At 41.5% G+C, this 18,790-nt stretch overlaps 1 protein-coding gene across 1 annotated transcript in view; it reads left to right on the forward strand.

Moving 5' to 3' along the window:
* The window catches only part of USP9X (ubiquitin specific peptidase 9 X-linked), a gene marked incomplete in the record, with an annotated part of 1,177,890 nt that overhangs the window by 992,390 nt on the left and 166,710 nt on the right, over window positions 1–18,790 (forward strand). Inside the window, 2 exon segments of the mRNA XM_053706481.1 lie at window positions 3,490–3,680; window positions 5,221–5,394. Of these exon segments, the coding sequence (XP_053562456.1) occupies window positions 3,490–3,680; window positions 5,221–5,394 (365 nt within the window).

Raw genomic sequence — 18,790 nt, forward strand, 5'->3', positions numbered from 1 at the left:
TGCCAGATGTTCAATCTTTTTGTCAGGCCCTAGTTAGAATCAGGCCTGTGTTTAAACCTGTTACTCCTCCTTGGAGTCTTAATCTAGTTCTTAGAGTTTTGCAGCAGGCTCCGATTGGGCCAATAATTTCCTTAGATATTAAGCTGTTATCTTGGAAGGTTTTGTTTCTTATTGCTATTTCTTCTGCTTGGAGAGTTTCCGAACTCTGCTTTACAGTGTGATTCACCTTACCTTATTTTTCATGCCGATAAGGCGGTCCTTTGTACTAAATTGGGGTTTCTCCCTAAAGTGGTTTCAGATAGAAATATTAATCAGGAAATTGTTGTTCCTTTTCTCTGTCCTAATCCTTCCTCTCATAAGGAACGTCTGTTGCACAACTTGAATGTGGTGCGCACTCTAAAATTCTACCTACAGGCTACTAAGGATTTTCAACAGTCTTCTGCCCTGCTTGTTTGTTTCTCTGGAAAGCATAAGGGTCAGAAGGCTACTTCTACTTCTCTTTCCCTCTGGTTGAGATGTATGATTCGTTTTGCTTATGAGACTGCTGTACAGCAGCCTCCTGAGAGACTTACAGCTCATTCCACTAGGGCTGTTTCCTCTTCTTGGGCTTTCAAAAATGAAGCTTCTGTGGAACAGATCTGCAGGGCTGCATCTTGGTCTTCTCTGCATCCTTTTTCTTCCTTTGGGAGAAAGGTTCTTCAAGCGGTGTTGCCTTCTGTTTAGGTCTACCTGTCTTGTTGTCCCTTCCTGTTCATTCCGTATCCTCTAGCTTGGATATTGGTTCCCACTAGTAATTGGAATGACGTTGTGGACTCTCCATGTCTTAGGAAAGAAAACAAAATGTATGCTTACCTAATGACAAAAATTATTTCCGGACATGGAGAACCACGACCCCACCCTTTAGATTACCTTAGGCACCTCTACACCTTTGTGTTTTCTTTTTCCATCTCTCTTCGGCTGAATGACTGGGGGATATGGGTAAGAGAAGTGACACTTAACAGCTTTGCTGTGGTGCTATTTGCCTCCTCCTGCTGGCAAGGAGTGAATATCCCACTAGTATATGGAATGACGTCATAGACTCTCTCCGTGTCCCGAAAGAAAGAAATTTATCAGGTAAGCATACATTTTGTTTTTTGTTATACTATATCTAGTATTGGAAAACAAAGACACATGAATAGTAAAGTGACGTTCTAACTCTACAGGGAGTGCAGAATTATTAGGCAAATGAGTATTTTGACCACATCATCCTCTTTATGCATGTTGTCTTACTCCAAGCTGTATAGGCTCGAAAGCCTACTACCAATTAAGCATATTAGGTGATGTGCATCTCTGTAATGAGAAGGGGTGTGGTCTAATGACATCAACACCCTATATCAGGTGTGCATAATTATTAGGCAACTTCCTTTCCTTTGGCAAAATGGGTCAAAAGAAGGACTTGACAGGCTCAGAAAAGTAAAAAATAGTGAGATATCTTGCAGAGGGATGCAGCACTCTTAAAATTGCAAAGCTTCTGAAGCGTGATCATCGAACAATCAAGCGTTTCATTCAAAATAGTCAACAGGGTCGCAAGAAGCGTGTGGAAAAACCAAGGCGCAAAATAACTGCCCATGAACTGAGAAAAGTCAAGCGTGCAGCTGCCAAGATGCCACTTGCCACCAGTTTGGCCATATTTCAGAGCTGCAACATCACTGGAGTGCCCAAAAGCACAAGGTGTGCAATACTCAGAGACATGGCCAAGGTAAGAAAGGCTGAAAGACGACCACCACTGAACAAGACACACAAGCTGAAACGTCAAGACTGGGCCAAGAAATATCTCAAGACTGATTTTTCTAAGGTTTTATGGACTGATGAAATGAGAGTGAGTCTTGATGGGCCAGATGGATGGGCCCGTGGCTGGATTGGTAAAGGGCAGAGAGCTCCAGTCCGACTCAGACGCCAGCAAGGTGGAGGTGGAGTACTGGTTTGGGCTGGTATCATCAAAGATGAGCTTGTGGGGCCTTTTCGGGTTGAGGATGGAGTCAAGCTCAACTCCCAGTCCTACTTCCAGTTTCTGGAAGACACCTTCTTCAAGCAGTGGTACAGGAAGAAGTCTGCATCCTTCAAGAAAAACATGATTTTCATGCAGGACAATGCTCCATCACACGCGTCCAAGTACTCCACAGCGTGGCTGGCAAGAAAGGGTATAAAAGAAGAAAATCTAATGACATGGCCTCCTTGTTCACCTGATCTGAACCTTATTGAGAACCTGTGGTCCATCATCAAATGTGAGATTTACAAGGAGGGAAAACAGTACACCTCTCTGAACAGTGTGTCTGGGAGGCTGTGGTTGCTGCTGCACTAAATGTTGATGGTGAACAGATCAAAACACTGACAGAATCCATGGATGGCAGGCTTTTGAGTGTCCTTGCAAAGAAAGGTGGCTATATTGGTCACTGATTTGTTTTTGTTTTGTTTTTGAATGTCAGAAATGTATATTTGTGAATGTTGAGATGCTATATTGGTTTCACTGGTAAAAATAAATAATTGAAATGGGTATATATTTGTTTTTTGTTAAGTTGCCTAATAATTATGCACAGTTATAGTCACCTGCACACACAGATATCCCCCTAAAATAGCTATAACTAAAAACAAACTAAAAACTACTTCCAAAACTATTCAGCTTTGATATTAATGAGTTTTTTGGGTTCATTGAGAACATGGTTGTTGTTCAATAATAAAATGAATCCTCAAAAATACAACTTGCCTAATAATTCTGCACTCCCTGTAAAGGGGCCTCTCTTGGACCCCATCATGTAATGACACTAACTACTGAAGAAGGAATTGATCAGCTAAGATGACATCAACAGGTTAAATATTTCAAAAACATAGTAATAGACCAGTAATAATACCAGTGGAGAAATGACAGAAAACAGTGACAAAAAAATGTGATAAAATAGTCCAAAATATCTTCTGAGTGTTGTGACTCGTCAAAAAAGAAGAAAAACCCACAAAGAGAATGTAATATTGTTTCTTAATGTTGTTAACACACAAATGGACAGGCCAATTACGTACTCGCATTTGTTGTCTTGTTGAAATCTGTCTTTCTCTACATTCCAGTGCTGACGTGCTTGCACAAGTGCAGCAACTCATTTTCAGATACCTGCAGTGAAACCTAGGGTCTAGAATGAGTTATTTATTTGTTGTAAGATTTTCTGCTACTGGGTTTTGCATCATCCCCTTGACAAAGAGCAACCTCACAGACACAAGAGCAAATAAAACATAACTTTTCTGCTTCTTTTAGTTTATTCTGATTGGCTGATAGGAACAAAATTATGCACTTCTAAAATTCTGGGTCAAAAAACATTTTCATTTCTAAGGTCATACTGAGGCCTTCAAATGTTTGATGCTTGAAGTCTGTTTTATAAAATGTGTTTATTGTCAATGTAATGTGAAATTATTTAGCTATTTTTAACTGACATATTTAAAATACATTTTTTTGTGTGTGGACAGAGTAATGTTGATCCACGGGATGATGTCTTTGGCTACCCTCATCAATATGAAGACAAACCTTCATTAAGTAAAACAGAAGACCGAAAAGAGTACAATATTGGCGTTCTACGACATCTGCAGGTTATATTTGGCCATTTAGCAGCCTCAAGATTACAGTACTACGTACCAAGAGGTTTTTGGAAGCAATTCAGGTACAAATTTGTGTTTTATAAATATGTTTTATAAATAAACAATATATATCTTTTATAGCCATCAAGGTTTTTGTTACATTTTTTGCAATTTTTTTTCTTTTATGAGTTGGATAGTGCATGTAATTTTAAACAACTTTCCAATTTACTTTTATTATAACACATTTTTTTGGTATCCTTTGAAAAGCAGGTATGTGAGGTCAGAAGCATGCACGTTTGTAGCACTATTTGGCAGCAGTTTAATAACAATGCTATATAGATGGCAGCACATTTTTCTGCTATGTAGTGCTCAAGGCATATGCGCGCTACCTTCTTATTTCTTCAACAAAGACTACCAAGAGAACTAATTTGATAATAGAAGCAAATCTGATCCTTTTTAAAAAAAACTTCTTTCTGAATCATGCAAGAAAAAAAATTTGAGTTTCATGTCTCTTTAAGCTACCGTTTATTAAGAAAACATTTTGCCTTTAAATAAGAAATTTGTTTTCTTGATATTTTATTTTTTTAATACAGTGACACAACTCCATGGATTTTAATTTTGAAAGTGCGTTAAACACGGTGTTCTCCACAGAAAATGTTGCCAACCAGGTGGCATTATGAAGTAGCCGGGTGGGGGAAGTGTAATATTTTCTAATATATAATTTTCTGCTATCCAAAGCACAAAATTATTGCAATAAAATTTTTTAATATTGGCTAAAATGTTAGCCGGGTGGTCCGTAAAATCAGCCAGGTGGTGCACCAGCTAAAAAGGTCCTGGGGAGAACATTGAAACACCTGTTGCCTTTATGTACAAATTGTGCAAGTCCCACACTCGCTAGGAGGCCAGAAAGCAAACATTTCAGCTGCCAAATTCTGCAGATCAAATAGTTTGTTTAGGAAATTTTTATCTTTTTAAAAATGTACTGTAGGTTAAAGCTTTTATCTTTTGGTCGCTAGGGAGAATAGGACATAACAATTTTAACAAAAAATCCGGTATTTAATGTCCCTTTAATCTCTTGTATAGTAGACCATATATACATTTTTAAATTTAAAATTAGTGTATTCCAAAAATGTAGTTTTATTTGACATATTTGGATAAGGGATCAGTCATGTTTATGCCGTTTAGTACAGATATATAATAAAATGTCATTCATTGTTAAGTGATCCAATTTAAATAACCTTAGCATTTTTAGAAATAGTTTTTTGAAGCTGGGTCCAAACCTTACTCAAACCTTCTCAAATTAAAACCTATTTTGTTCTGAACACAATGTATTTTTAAAATATATCTCAGTCCTACTAGACTTTGATAATTGGGGTTTTGTATATTGATACCCATCAAAATGTGGTGGTATTTTTTGTTTTTATTTCAAAACCTTACTAATCAGAAACTACATGATATAAAATCATTAAAATGCAAGATTTGTGATCAGCTTACCTTTCAGTATACTGAGTGAAATAAATATTCTACCACTTGACATTGAATGGCTCATGGGCATTTCTCTTGTATCACTTACATTTCAAGTCTGATTTATTTATTCATTCATATTTATTTTCTTCTTTTTAGGCTCTGGGGCGAACCAGTTAATCTTCGGGAGCAACATGATGCTTTAGAATTTTTTAATTCACTTGTTGACAGTTTAGATGAAGCTTTAAAAGCCTTAGGTCACCCAACTATGTTAAGTAAAGTTTTAGGAGGGTCTTTTGCTGATCAAAAAATTTGTCAAGGATGCCCACATAGGTAAGTGCCATAGATTTACAGAGTTTTGTTATCTGCCAAATCAAGAAATTGTCTCAATTATGTTGATGAAAAATTTGATTTATTTCTAATGGTAGAGTCTATGAATTCATTATCTATGAGAAATACTTCACTTGACCACCGGGAGGAGGCAAAAGACACTCCCAAAAAGCTTTATATATCCTTCCCACTTCCCCTACCCTCGTAGTAGTTATTTGCCTCGTTTCATGGATTAAGATTTTTGTCCTCAAATTGATTGTTTCCTACAACAGAGGGCAGGGGAGCTGGTAGAGACCATGTAAGTCTCTTAGTAGAGTATTGAGTCTGTTGGCTGCTGGTGTTCGTAGGGAAGTTCCCATGCCTCCTCCAATTCTCTGAGCTATACTCCCTTTTTTACAAACTTTGTTAGTGACACTAAGTTTAATCTGTATTGCAGGACCCAGACTAGAGGAAGACTTCCACCTGGTAAATCCTGAACCCTTCTTTTTCTCCCTACATGGCTTGTTGCCTAAAATGGGATCTGGATGCATATGAGAAGACTGGGAAGGGATTAACCTAAAAGGGTATATGTATCTGGGACGCTACGGTGGAGGTATACCGTAAACTGATATGAACATGACCCTTCAACCCCTAGTGGGGGCGTGCAGGCTCTTTGTTAATAACATTTTACAACAGCACTGGATTCATAAAGGAAAATCCGCAATCCAGTGCATGCTATGTGCAGCAGACATTCTGACTCCAGGGGGGTTTTAGACGGCGTCTGATTGTCAGATGGGGACATGTTTCTTTTCTAAGATATGGTGAGTCCATGGAATCATCAATTACTAGTGGGAATATCACTCCTGGCCAGCAGGAGGAGGCAAAGAGCACCACAGCAAAGCTGCTATATATGTAACTTCCCTTACCCATAACCTCCAGTCATTCTCTTTGCCTGCGGTGCAAGGAGGAGGTGAAGTTTTCCTTTTCTGATTTTGTTTAGGCATATACTCTTCTTGAGGAGATCCAGGACAGGATTAATATTTTTAAGGTTAGCCAATTCTTTTATTTTGGATGCTTCCTTATAGGTCATTAAACTGGGAGCAGAAATGTCTGGGTTTGAGGTTCTAGCTTGCAGAGCCCTTTGGTTAAAATCCTGGTCTGCGGCTGTTTCTTCTAAAATCTAAAAAAGTTATTAGCTATTCCCTACAAGGGTAGGAGCTTGTTTGGGCCTGGTTTGGCTGAAATTATTTCAGATATCACAGGAGGAAAGGGATCTTTTCTCTTGTTAAGTGTGTTCAGTCCACGGGTCATCCATTACTTATGGGATATATTCTCCTCCCCAATAGGAAGTTGCAAGATGATCACCCAAGCAGAGCTGCTATATAGCTCCTCCCCTCACATGTCATATCCAGTCATTCTCTTGCAACCCTCAACAAAGAAGGAGGTCGCAAGAGGAGTTGGAGTTTTTACTTAATTATTCTTCAATCAAAAGTTTGTTATTTTAAATGGCACCGGAGTGTGCTGTTTTTTCTATCTCAGGCAGTATTTGGAAGAAGAAACTGCCTGCGTTTTCTATGATCTTAGCAGGCATAACTAAGATCCACTGGCTGTTCTCGACATTCTGAGGAGTGGGGTAACTTCAGAACATGGGAATAGCATGCGGGGTCCACCGCAAATGAGGTATGTGCAGTACAATATTTTCTGGGAATGGAATTGACTAAGAAAATACTGCTGTTACCCGTATGATGTAAGTACAGCCTTAAATGCAGTAGTAGTGACTGGTATCAGGCTGATAAATGTATGCACAGTAGAGTTATTTTCTAGGGACTAGAATTTGACTGTGAAAATACTGTTAATACTGAAATAATACTTAAGCCTTATCTGCAGTGGTAGCGACTGGTTGCAGGCTTAGTGATAACTTTGCATGACATTTAAAGAAGTTTATTTATGTTATTCGTTTTGTGAGGTACTTTGGTGATAAATCCTTTGGGCATGAATTTTTTTCCACATGGCTAACGTATATTTCTGCATAGAAACCGTTATATCAGGTCTCCCACTGTTGTAAATGAGCGGGTGGGGCCTCTTTTTAGCGCCTTGTTGCGCAGTTAAAATTCTAAGCACAGTCTTCCTGCTTCTTCCTCCTTGATCCAGGACGTCTCTAGGGAGCTCAGGGGTCTTCAATATTCGTTTTTTGAGGGAGGTAATCAGTCACAGCAGACCTGTGACAGTGTGTTAGACTGTGATAAAAACGTTTTATATTAATTTGATATCCGTTTTTTTGGGTACTGAGGGGTTAATTATCCGGTTGCTAATGGGTGCAATCCTCTGCTAATTAATACATTTAAAGAATTGTTGACTATAACTGAATTATTCTTTAGTTACTCAACTGTGTTTTTTAAAAGCGCTGCAGCGTTTTTTATATTGCTTGCAAACTTATTGAAAGTATTTTCCAAGCTTGCTAGCTTCATTGCTAGTCTGTTTAAACATGTCTGATACAGAGGAATCTGCTCGTTCATTATGTTTAAAAGCCGTTGTGGAGCCCAATAGAAATATGTGTACCTATTGTATTGATGTTACGTTGAAAAATCAATCTGTACCGCTTAAAAAATTATCACCAGACAACGAGTGGGCAGTTATGCCGTCTAACTCTCCTCACGTGTCAGTACCTTCGTCTCCCGCTCGGGAGGTGCGTGAGATTGAGGCGCCAAGTACATCAAGGCCCTTACAAATCACTTTACATGATATGGCTAAAGTTATGAAAGAAGTGTTATACAATATGCCAGAGTTAAGAGGCAAGCGCGACAGTTCTGGGTTAAGGGCAGAGCGCGCCGATGGCACGAGAGCCATGTCTGATACTGCGTCACAATTTGCAGAACATGAGGACGGAGAGCTTCATTCTGTGGGTGACGGTTCTGATTCGGGGAGACCGGATTCAGAAATTTAAAATTTAAGCTTGAGAACCTCCGCCTGTTGCTTGGGGAGTTGTTAGCGGCTCTGAATGATTGTGACACGGTGGCAATCCCAGATAAATTATGTAGGCTGGATAAATACTACGCGGTGCCGGTGTGTACTGACGTTTTTCCTATACCAAAGAGGCTTACAGAGATTATTAGTAAGGAGTGGGATAGACCCGGTGTGCCTTTTTCCCCTCCTCCGATATTTAGAAAAATGTTCCCTATAGACGCCACCACAAGAGACTTATGGCAGACGGTCCCTAAGGTGGAGGGAGCAGTTTCTACTTTAGCCAAGCGTACCACTATCCCGGTGGAGGATAGCTGTGCTTTCTCATATCCAATGGATAAAAAATTAGAGGGTTATCTTAAGAAGATGTTTATTCAACAAGGTTTTATATAACAGCCTCTTGCATGCATTGCGCCTGTCACTGCTGCAGCGGCATTCTGGTTTGAGTCTCTGGAAGAGACTATTCGCACAGCACCATTGGATGAGTCTCTGAGCAAGATTAGAACCCTTAAGCTGGCTAATGCGTTTGTTTCGGATGCCGTAGTGCATTTAACCAAACTTACGGCTAAAAATTCCGGATTCGCCATACAGGCGCGCAGAGCGCTCTGGCTTAAATCCTGGTCAGCAGATGTAACTTCTAAGTCTAAATTGTTAAACATTCCTTTCAAAGGGCAGACTTTATTCGGGCCCGGCTTGAAGGAAATTATTGCTGACATTACTGGAGGTAAGGGCCACACCCTTCCTCAGGACAGGGCCAAATCAAAGGCCAAACAGTCTAATTTTCGTGCCTTTCGTAATTTCAAGGCAGGAGCAGCATCAACTTCCTCCGCTCCAAAACAGGAAGGAACTACTGCTCGTTACAGACAGGGTTGGAAAAGCAACCAGTCATGGAACAAGGGCAAGCAGGCCAGAAAGCCTACTTCCGCCCCTAAGACAGCATGAAGTCAGGGCCCCCTTTCCGGAGACTGATCTAGTGGGGGGCAGACTCTCTCTCTTCGCCCAGGCTTGGGCAAGAGATGTACAGGATCCCTGGACGCTGGAGATTATATCTCAGGGATACCTTCTGGATTTCAAGACTTCTCCACAAGGGAGGTTTCATCTGTCAAGGTTATCAACAAACCTAGTAAAGAAAGAGGCATTTCTACAATGTGTACAAGACCTCTTAGTGATGGGAGTGATCCACCCAGTTCCGCGGACGGAACAGGGGCAAGGGTTTTATTCAAATCTGTTTGTGGTTCCCAAGAAAGAGGGAACCTTCAGACCAATCTTAGAATTAAGAATCTTAAACAAATTCCTAAGGGTTCCATCGTTCAAGATGGAAACCATTCGAACCATCCTACCCATGATCCAAGAGGGTCAATATATGACCACAGTGGATTTAAAGGATGCCTACCTTCACATTCCGATTCACAAAGATCATTATCGGTACCTAAGATTTGCCTTTCTAGACAGGCATTACCAGTTTGTAGCCCTTCCCTTCGGGTTGGCTACGGCCCCGAGAATTTTTACAAAGGTTCTGGGCTCTCTTCTGGCGGTACTAAGACCACGAGGCATAGCGGTGGCTCCGTACCTAGACGACATTCTGATACAAGCGTCAAGTTTTCAAAATGCAAAGTCTCATACAGAGATAGTTCTAGCATTTCTGAGGTCGCATGGGTGGAAAGTGAACGTGGAAAAGAGTTCTCTGTTACCACTCACAAGGGTCCCTTTTCTAGGGACTCTTATAGATTCTGTAGAGATGAAGATTTACCTGACGGAGTCCAGGCTATCAAAACTTCTCAATGCTTGCCGTGTCACTCCATTCCAAGCCCATCAGTAGCTCAGTGCATGGAAGTGATCGGCTTAATGGTCGCGGCGATGGACATAGTGCCATTTGCGCGCCTACATCTCAGACCGCTGCAACTATGCATGCTAAGTCAATGGAACGGGGATTACTCAGATCTGTCCCCTTTGCTAAATCTGGACCAGGAGACCAGAGATTCTCTTCTCTGGTGGTTATCACGGGTTCATCTGTCCAAAGGAATGTCCTTTCACAGACCAGATTGGACGATTGTAACAACAGATGCCAGCCTACTAGGCTGGGGAGCAGTTTGCAACTCCCTGAAGGCTCAGGGGTCGTGGACTCAGGAGGAGAAACTCCTCCCAATAAACATTCTAGAATTAAGGGCAATATTCAATATTCTTCTAGCTTGGCCTCAGTTGGCAACACTGAGGTTCATCAGATTTCAGTCGGACAACATCACGACTGTGGCTTACATTAATCATCAAGGGGGAACCAGGAGTTCCCTAGCGATGTTGGAAGTCTCGAAGATAATTCGCTGGGCAGAGTCTCACTCTTGCCACCTGTCAGCGATCTACATCCCAGGCGTGGAGAACTGGGAGGCGGATTTTTTAAGTCGCCAGACTTTTCATCCGGGGGAGTGGGAACTTCACCCGGAGGTATTTGCCCAACTAATTCTTCGTTGGGGCAAACCGGATCTGGATCTCATGGCATCTCGCCAGAACGCCAAGCTTCCTTGTTACGGATCCAGGTCCAGGGACCCGGGAGCGGTGCTGGTAGATGCACTAGCAGCCCTTTGGGTTTTCAACATAGCTTATGTGTTTCCACCTTTTCCGTTGCTTCCTCGACTGATTGCCAGGATCAAACAGGAGAGAGCATCGGTGATTCTGATAGCGCCTGCGTGGCCACGCAGGACCTGGTATGCAGACCTAGTGAACATGTCGTCCTGTCCACCATGGTCTCTACCCCTGAGGCAGGACCTTCTAATTCAGGGTCCTTTCAACCATCCAAACCTAATTTCTCTGAGGCTGACTGCTTGGAAATTGAACGCTTGATTTTATCAAAGCGTGGGTTTTCGGATTCGGTTATTGATACATTAATACAGGCTCGGGAACCTGTTACCAGAAAAATTTACCACAAGATATGGCGTAAATATTTATATTGGTGTGAATCCAAGAGTTACTCATGGAGTAAGGCTAGGATTCCTAGGATATTGTCTTTTCTACAAGAGGGTTTAGAAAAGGGCTTATCCGCTAGTTCACTAAAGGGACAGATTTCTGCTCTGTCTATTCTTTTACACAAGCGTCTGGCAGAGAATCCAGACGTCCAGGCTTTTTGTCAGGCTTTGACTAGGATTAAGCCTGTGTTTAAAGCTGTTGCTCCTCCGTGGAGCTTAAACTTGGTTCTTAAAATTCTCCAGGGTGTTCCGTTTGAACCCCTTCATTCCATTGATATTAAGCTTTTATCTTGGAAAGTTCTGTTTTTGATGGCTATTTCCTCGGCTCGAAGAGTCTGAGTTATCTGCCTTACATTGTGATTCTCCTTATCTGATCTTTCATTCAGACAAGGTAGTCCTGCGTACTAAACCTGGGTTTTTACCTAAGGTTGTTTCTAACAAGAATATCAATCAAGAGATTGTTGTTCCATCCTTATGTCCTAATCCTTCTTCAAAGAAGGAACGTCTTTTGCATAATCTAGACGTGGTTCCGTGCCCTGAAGTTCTACTTACAGGCAACTAAAGATTTTCGACAAACTTCTTCTCTGTTTGTCGTTTACTCTGGACAGAGGAGAGGTCAAAAGGCTTCGGCTACCTCTCTCTTTTTTTGGCTTCGTAGCATAATACGCTTAGCCTATGAGACTGCTGGACAGCAGCCTCCTGAAAGAATTACAGCTCATTCCACTAGAGCTGTGGCTTCCACCTGGGCCTTTAAGAATGAGGCCTCTGTTGAACAGATTTGCAAGGCTGCAACTTGGTCTTCACTTCATACTTTTTCCAAATTTTACAAATTTGACACTTTTGCTTCTTCGGAGGCTGTTTTTGGGAGAAAGGTTCTACAGGCAGTGGTTCCTTCTGTTTAATGTTCCTGCCTTGTCCCTCCCATCATCCGTGTACTTTAGCTTTGGTATTGGTATCCCATAAGTAATGGATGACCCGTGGACTGAACACACTTAACAAGAGAAAACATAATTTATGCTTACCTGATAAATTTATTTCTCTTGTAGTGTGTTCAGTCCACGGCCCGCCCTGTCTATTTGAGGCAGGTTCTAAATTTTAAATTATAACTCCAGTCACCACTGCACCCTATAGTTTCTCCTTTCTCGTCTTGTTTCGGTCGAATGACTGGATATGACATGTGAGGGGAGGAGCTATATAGCAGCTCTGCTTGGGTGATCCTCTTGCAACTTCCTGTTGGGGAGGAGAATATATCCCATAAGTAATGGATGACCCGTGGACTGAACACACTACAAGAGAAATAAATTTATCAGGTAAGCATAAATTATGTTTTCTTCCCCTGGATAAGAAGAATAAGCAGACAGGGCGTTCCTTTCGTAACTTTAAAGGTAAACCCTCCGCTTCCTTTTTCAAACAGGAACTATCCAATTCTTCCTGGAAGGCTGGTCAGTCTTGGAACAAGGGGAAACAGTCTAAGAAGCCTGCGGCTGACTCCAAGTCAGCATGTAGGGTCAGCCCCCGATCCAGGAACTGATCTAGTTGGGGGCAGGCTTTCTCAATTTGCTCAGGCTTGGATACAAGATGTCCCAGACCTGTGGGCCTTGGAAATTGTATCTCAGGGGTACGAGATAGAATTGAAGACTTTTTCTCCCAGAGGCAGGTCTCTTTCTCAAGATTATCTGTAGACCAGATAGAGAGAGGCGTTTTTAAATTGTATCAAGGATTTTTTTGCCCTGAGATTTATAGTTCCAGTTTCTCCGCAGGAACAAGGTCTGGTTGGTATTTCTTCCACTGATTCATCCTTTACTTGTGGGATATTATCCTCCTGCTAACAGGAAGTGGCAAAGAGCACCACAGCAGAGCTGTCTATATAGCTCCTCCCTTGACTCCACCCCCCCAGTCATTCTCTTTGCCTACTCTAAGTAATAGGAAGGGTAAAGTGAGAGGTGATAAAATGTTAGTTTTTAATTTCTTCAAGCAAGACTTTATTTTAAATGGTACCGGTGTGTGCTATTTTCTCCCAGGCAGCAGATGGATGAAGACTTCTGCCTGGAAGCTGATGATCTTAGCAGTTGTTACTAAGATCCAGAGGAGTTCCCACAGAATGGCTGAGGAGTACTTAAGAAAATTCAGTGTGAGGAACGTTTTTTCATGCTATAAGCAGGGAGGTATGTTCAGTCATTTTTTTCTGGAGAGACTGTGTTATTTCAGAATTGGCTGACAGTATTCCCATGAGGGAAAGTGTAAGCAGTAATCCTAAAGTATAAAGAGGGGTATTACTGAACTTGCATATTCGGCTATATAAAAAATGGTGACACTGATGTTATGATGTTTGTGGGCAAACATTTTCATAATTGGGAGTTACAGATAACGTTTTTGATGGCAGATGTTTTTTTACTTTATTGAAGTATAGAGGGTACACATGGCTTCACTTATGGGTATATGAACCCACATGGCTAGGTTTTAGACCGCTCTGGTGCGATTATTTTAGGCTGTGAGACATCGAGTGAGATAAGCGGGGTCTATTTCTCTTGTAAGGTGTATCCAGTCCACGGATCATCCATTACTTGTGGGATATTCTCCTTCCCAACAGGAAGTTGCAAGAGGATCACCCACAGCAGAGCTGCTATATAGCTCCTCCCCTAACTGCCATATCCAGTCATTTTCTTGCAAGCTCTCAACATAGCTGGAGGTAGTAAGAGGAAAGTGGTGTAATATAGTTAGTTTTTTCTTCAATCAAAAGTTTATTGTTTTTAAATGGTACCGGAGTTGTACTATTTTATCTCAGGCAGCATTTAGAAGAAGAATCTGCCTGCGTTTTTCTATGATCTTAGCAGAAGTAACTAAGATCCACTGCTGTTCTCACATATGTCTGAGGAATGAGGTAACTTCAGAGGGAGAATGGCGTGCAGGTTATCCTGCAATAAGGTATGTGCAGTTTAAGTTTTTCTAGGGATGGAATTTGCTAGAAAAAAGCTGCTGATACCGGATTAATGTAAGTTAAGCCTAAATACAGTGATTTAATAGCGACTAGTATCAGGCTTGCTATCAGATGTATATACTCTGATTAATGTGCAATATAAAACGTTTGCTGGCATGTTTAATCGTTTTTATATATGCTTTGGTGATAAAACTTATTGGGGCCTAGTTTTTTCCACATGGCTGGCTTGATTTTTGCCTAGAAACAGTTTCCTGAGGCTTTCCACTGTTGTAATATGAGTGGGAGGGGCCTAGTTAAAATTACAGACAGAGACATTCAGCTTCCCTCAGCAGTCCCCTGCATGCTTTAGGACATCTCTAAAGGGCTCAAAAGGCTTCAAAAGTCATATATTGAGGAAGGTAAAGCCACAGTGAAGCTGTGGCAGTTGTTGTGACTGTTTAAAAAACGTTTTTTTCAATTTGTTAATCCGTTTTTTGTATTAAGGGATTAATCATCCATTTGCAAGTGGGTGCAATGCTCTGCTAACTTGTTACATACACTGTAAAAATTTCGTTAGTTTAACTGCCTTTTTTCACTGTTATTTCAAATTTTAGCAAAATTTTTTTCCCTTAAAGGCACAGTAACGTTTTTTATATTGCTTGTTTAACTTGATGTAAAGTGTTTTCCAAGCTTGCTAGTCTCATTGCTAGTCTGTATAAACATGTCTGACATAGAGGAAACTCCTTGTTCATTATGTTTAAAAGCCATGGTGGAACCCCATATGAGAATGTGTACTAAATGTATTGATTTCACTTTAAACAATAAAGATCAGTTTTTATCTTTAAAAAATGTATCACCAGAGGATTCTGGTAAGGGGGAAGTTATGCCGACTAACTCTCCCCACGTGTCAGACCCTTTGACTCCCGCTCAAGGGACTCACGCTAAAATGGGGCCAAGTACATCAAAGACGCCCATAGCGATTACTTTGCAGGACATGGCAGCAATCATGGATAATACCCTGTCAGCGGTATTAGCCAGACTGCCGGAATTCAGAGGAAAGCGCGATAGCTCTGGGGTTAGACGTAGTACAGAGCGCGCAGATGCCTTAAGGCCCATGTCTGATACTGCGTCACAATATGCAGAAGCTGAGGAAGGAGAGCTTCAGTCTGTGGGTGACATTTCCGATTCGTGGAAACCTGATTCAGATATTTCTACTTTTAAATTTAAGCTTGAGAACCTCCGTGTATTGCTTGGGGAGGTGTTAGCTGCTCTGAATGACTGTAACACAATTGCAGTACCAGAGAAATTGTGTAGACTGGATAAATACTATGCAGTGCCGGTGTGTACTGATGTTTTTCCAATACCTAAAAGGTTTACAGAAATCATTAATAAGGAGTGGGATAGACCCGGTGTGTCGTTTCCCCCCCCCCCCCCTCCTATTTTTAGAAAAATGTTTCCAATAGACGCCACTACACGGGACTTATGGCACACGGTCCCTAAGTTGGAGGGAGCAGTTTCTACTTTAGCAAAGCGTACCGCTATCCCTGTCGAGGACAGTTGTGCTTTTTCAGATCCAATGGATAAAAAATTAGAAGGTTACCTTAAAAAAATGTTTATTCAACAAGGTTTTATCCTGCAGCCCCTTGCATGCATTGCGCCTGTCACTGCTGCTGCGGCGTTCTGGTTTGAGTCTCTGGAAGAGGCCTTTCGGACAGCTACTCCATTGACTGAGGTATATCAGTGGCCCCTTATCTGGACGACATCCTGATACAGGCGTCAAGCTTTAAGATTGCCAAGTCACATACGGACATAGTTCTTGCATTTCTCAGGTCACATGGGTGGAAGGTGAACGAGGAAAAGAGTTCTCTATCCCCACTCACAAGAGTCTCCTTCCTAGGGACTCTAATAGATTCTGTAAAAATGAAGATTTACCTGACAAAATCCAGGTTATCAAAGCTTCTAAAATCTTGCCGTGTTCTTCATTCTATTCCGCGCCCTTCGGTGGCTCAGTGTATGGAAATAATCGGCTTGATGGTAGCGGCGATGGACATAGTGCCATTTGCGCGACTACATCTCAGACCGCTGCAACTATGCATGCTCAGTCAGTGGAATGGGGATTACACAGATTTGTCCCCTCTGCTAAATCTGGATCAAGAGACCAGAGATTCTCTTCTCTGGTGGCTATCTCGGGTCCATCTGTCCAAAGGTATGACCTTTCGCAGGCCAGATTGGACAATTGTAACAACAGATGCCAGCCTTCTAGGTTGGGGTGCAGTCTGGAATTCCCTGAAGGCTCAGGGATCGTGGACTCAGGAGGAGAAACTCCTCCCAATAAATATTCTGAAGTTAAGAGCAATATTCAATGCTCTTCTAGCTTGGCCTCAGTTAGCAACCCTGAGGTTCATCAGATTTCAGTCGGACAACATCACGACTGTGGCTTGCTAAACCAGAAGGTCTTTTGTGAGATCACCCGCAGGTGGATGTGTCGAGAAATAGATCTGATGACTTTCCGCCTCAATGCCAAACTGCCAAGATACGGATCGAGGTTGAGGGATCCTCAAATGGAGTTGGTAGACACTTTAGCAGTTCAATGGCACTTCAATCTAGTATATATATTTCCTCCAGTTGTCCTTCCTCGAGTCATAACTCGAATCAAACAGGAGTGAATTTCAGCGATCCAACTAGGTCCAGCGTGGCCACGCTGGACTTGGTATTGCAGATCTAGTAAGAATGTAATCTGCTCCTCCATCGCAGTTACCACAGAGGCCGGACCTTCTGGCGCAAGGTCCCTTCTATCAAAATCTAGAGTCTCTGAGGTTGATTGCATGGAGATTGAATGCCTAGTTTTGTCTTGGAGAGGATTCTACAAAAAGTAGAGAGGGTAAGGGAACCATCCCATATAAATGTATTGGCAGCTGCTACTCTTTCAGTGAGTCTGCAAACTCACAAACATAAGTAATAGAAATCCACGGTGGAGAAAAAAGTGCGCTCCAAGCCAATATAATAAAAAATACAAACTTTTAATAAATCATGCACATGCATGTAAAAACATTATATGATAAAAACGGTCAGCACATAAAGATGTTCAAAAAACAGGTAGTTGAACAGGTGTAGACGGAAAATGTTTTGTGCAAATGTGCACTTGGTCACTGCTAAGGTGAAGACCCTGCATATCCTTCAATTTCTACAGGATGCTTTAGAGAAGGGCCAGTCGGCTAGTTCTCTTAAGGGTCAGATTTATGCCCTTAATGTTTTGGTACATAAGAAGTTGGCTACGTTGCCAGATGTTCAGTCTTTTGTTCAGACTATGGCTAGAATTAGACCTGTTTTTAAACCCGTTGCTCCTCCATGGAGCCTTAATCTTGTTCTAAGAGTTCAATAGGCTCCGTTTGAGCCTATGCATTTTCTTGATATTAAACTTTTAACTTGGAAAGTTTTGTTTTTGTTAGCAATTTCTTCTGCTCGTAGAGTTACTGAATAGTCTGCCCTTCAATGTAAACCCGCCTTATCTGATTATTATTTTTTGCAGATAATACTGTTCTGCTAACAAAGATGGGGATTTATTCAACTCACAATATTAATCAGGAAATTGTTGTTCCATCTCTTTGTCCCAACCCTTCTTTCTCTAAGGAGAAAGAAGGGTTGGGACGTGGTTAGAGCTCTAAAGTACTACCTTCATGCTACCAAGGAGTTTTGTCAATTATCTTCCTTGTTTTTACTGCATTCTGGTAAGTGCAAAGGGCAGAAGGCCTCTGCTGTTACTCTATCCTTCTGACTCAGAAGTTTGATTCGCATGGCGAATAAATAGAAGCGGGCCAGCAGCCTCCATCATGAATTACGGCACTTTTTCTCCGTGCAGTCTCGTCTTCCTGGGCCTTCAAGAATGAGACATCGGTTGAACAGATTTGGTCCTCATTGCATTCTTTCACGAAATTTTATAAATTTTATGTTTTTGCCTCAGCAGAGGCATCTTTTGGAAGAAAGTTTCTTCAAAGTTTGGTGCCTAGTTCTTAAGACGGCCTTCCCTACCTTTCCCTCCCTATTCATTTTGTGTCCTCCACAGCTTGGGTAATAGTTCCCCATAGGTAATGAATGCATATGTGGACTCTCACTGCCATTAGAAAGAAAACATAATTATTGCTTACCTGATGAATTATTTTCTTTCTTGGCAATGAACCAGCTTGAAATTGTGTAGTGGTGGCAGTCTTTTGGCACATCAACACCCCTTGTACCCCTCTACTTTTCCTTATCATTGGCTTAAACTACTGAGATGGTAGGGGAAGTGGGAGGGATATGTAAAGCTTTGTTAGGGGTGTCTTTGCCGCCCATCTGGTGGCCAGGTGAAGTATTTCCCATAGGTAATAAATGAATTTGTGGATTCTCACTACAAAGAAAGAAAAGGATTTATCAGGTAAGCATAAATTAGGTTTTTAAATGGCAATATTTTACATTGCACGTGTTATTTCTTTCTGAAGGTGTTGAGAGTCCACAAGCTATTACTCCTGGGATTCAACTCGACTAGGAGGAGGCAAAGATCTAAGAGCACTTATTGCCTCTCACCTTTCTTGTATTCCAGTCACAGGGA

Source organism: Bombina bombina, chromosome 3, assembly GCF_027579735.1.
Source record: "Bombina bombina isolate aBomBom1 chromosome 3, aBomBom1.pri, whole genome shotgun sequence".
Classification (NCBI taxonomy): domain Eukaryota; kingdom Metazoa; phylum Chordata; class Amphibia; order Anura; family Bombinatoridae; genus Bombina; species Bombina bombina.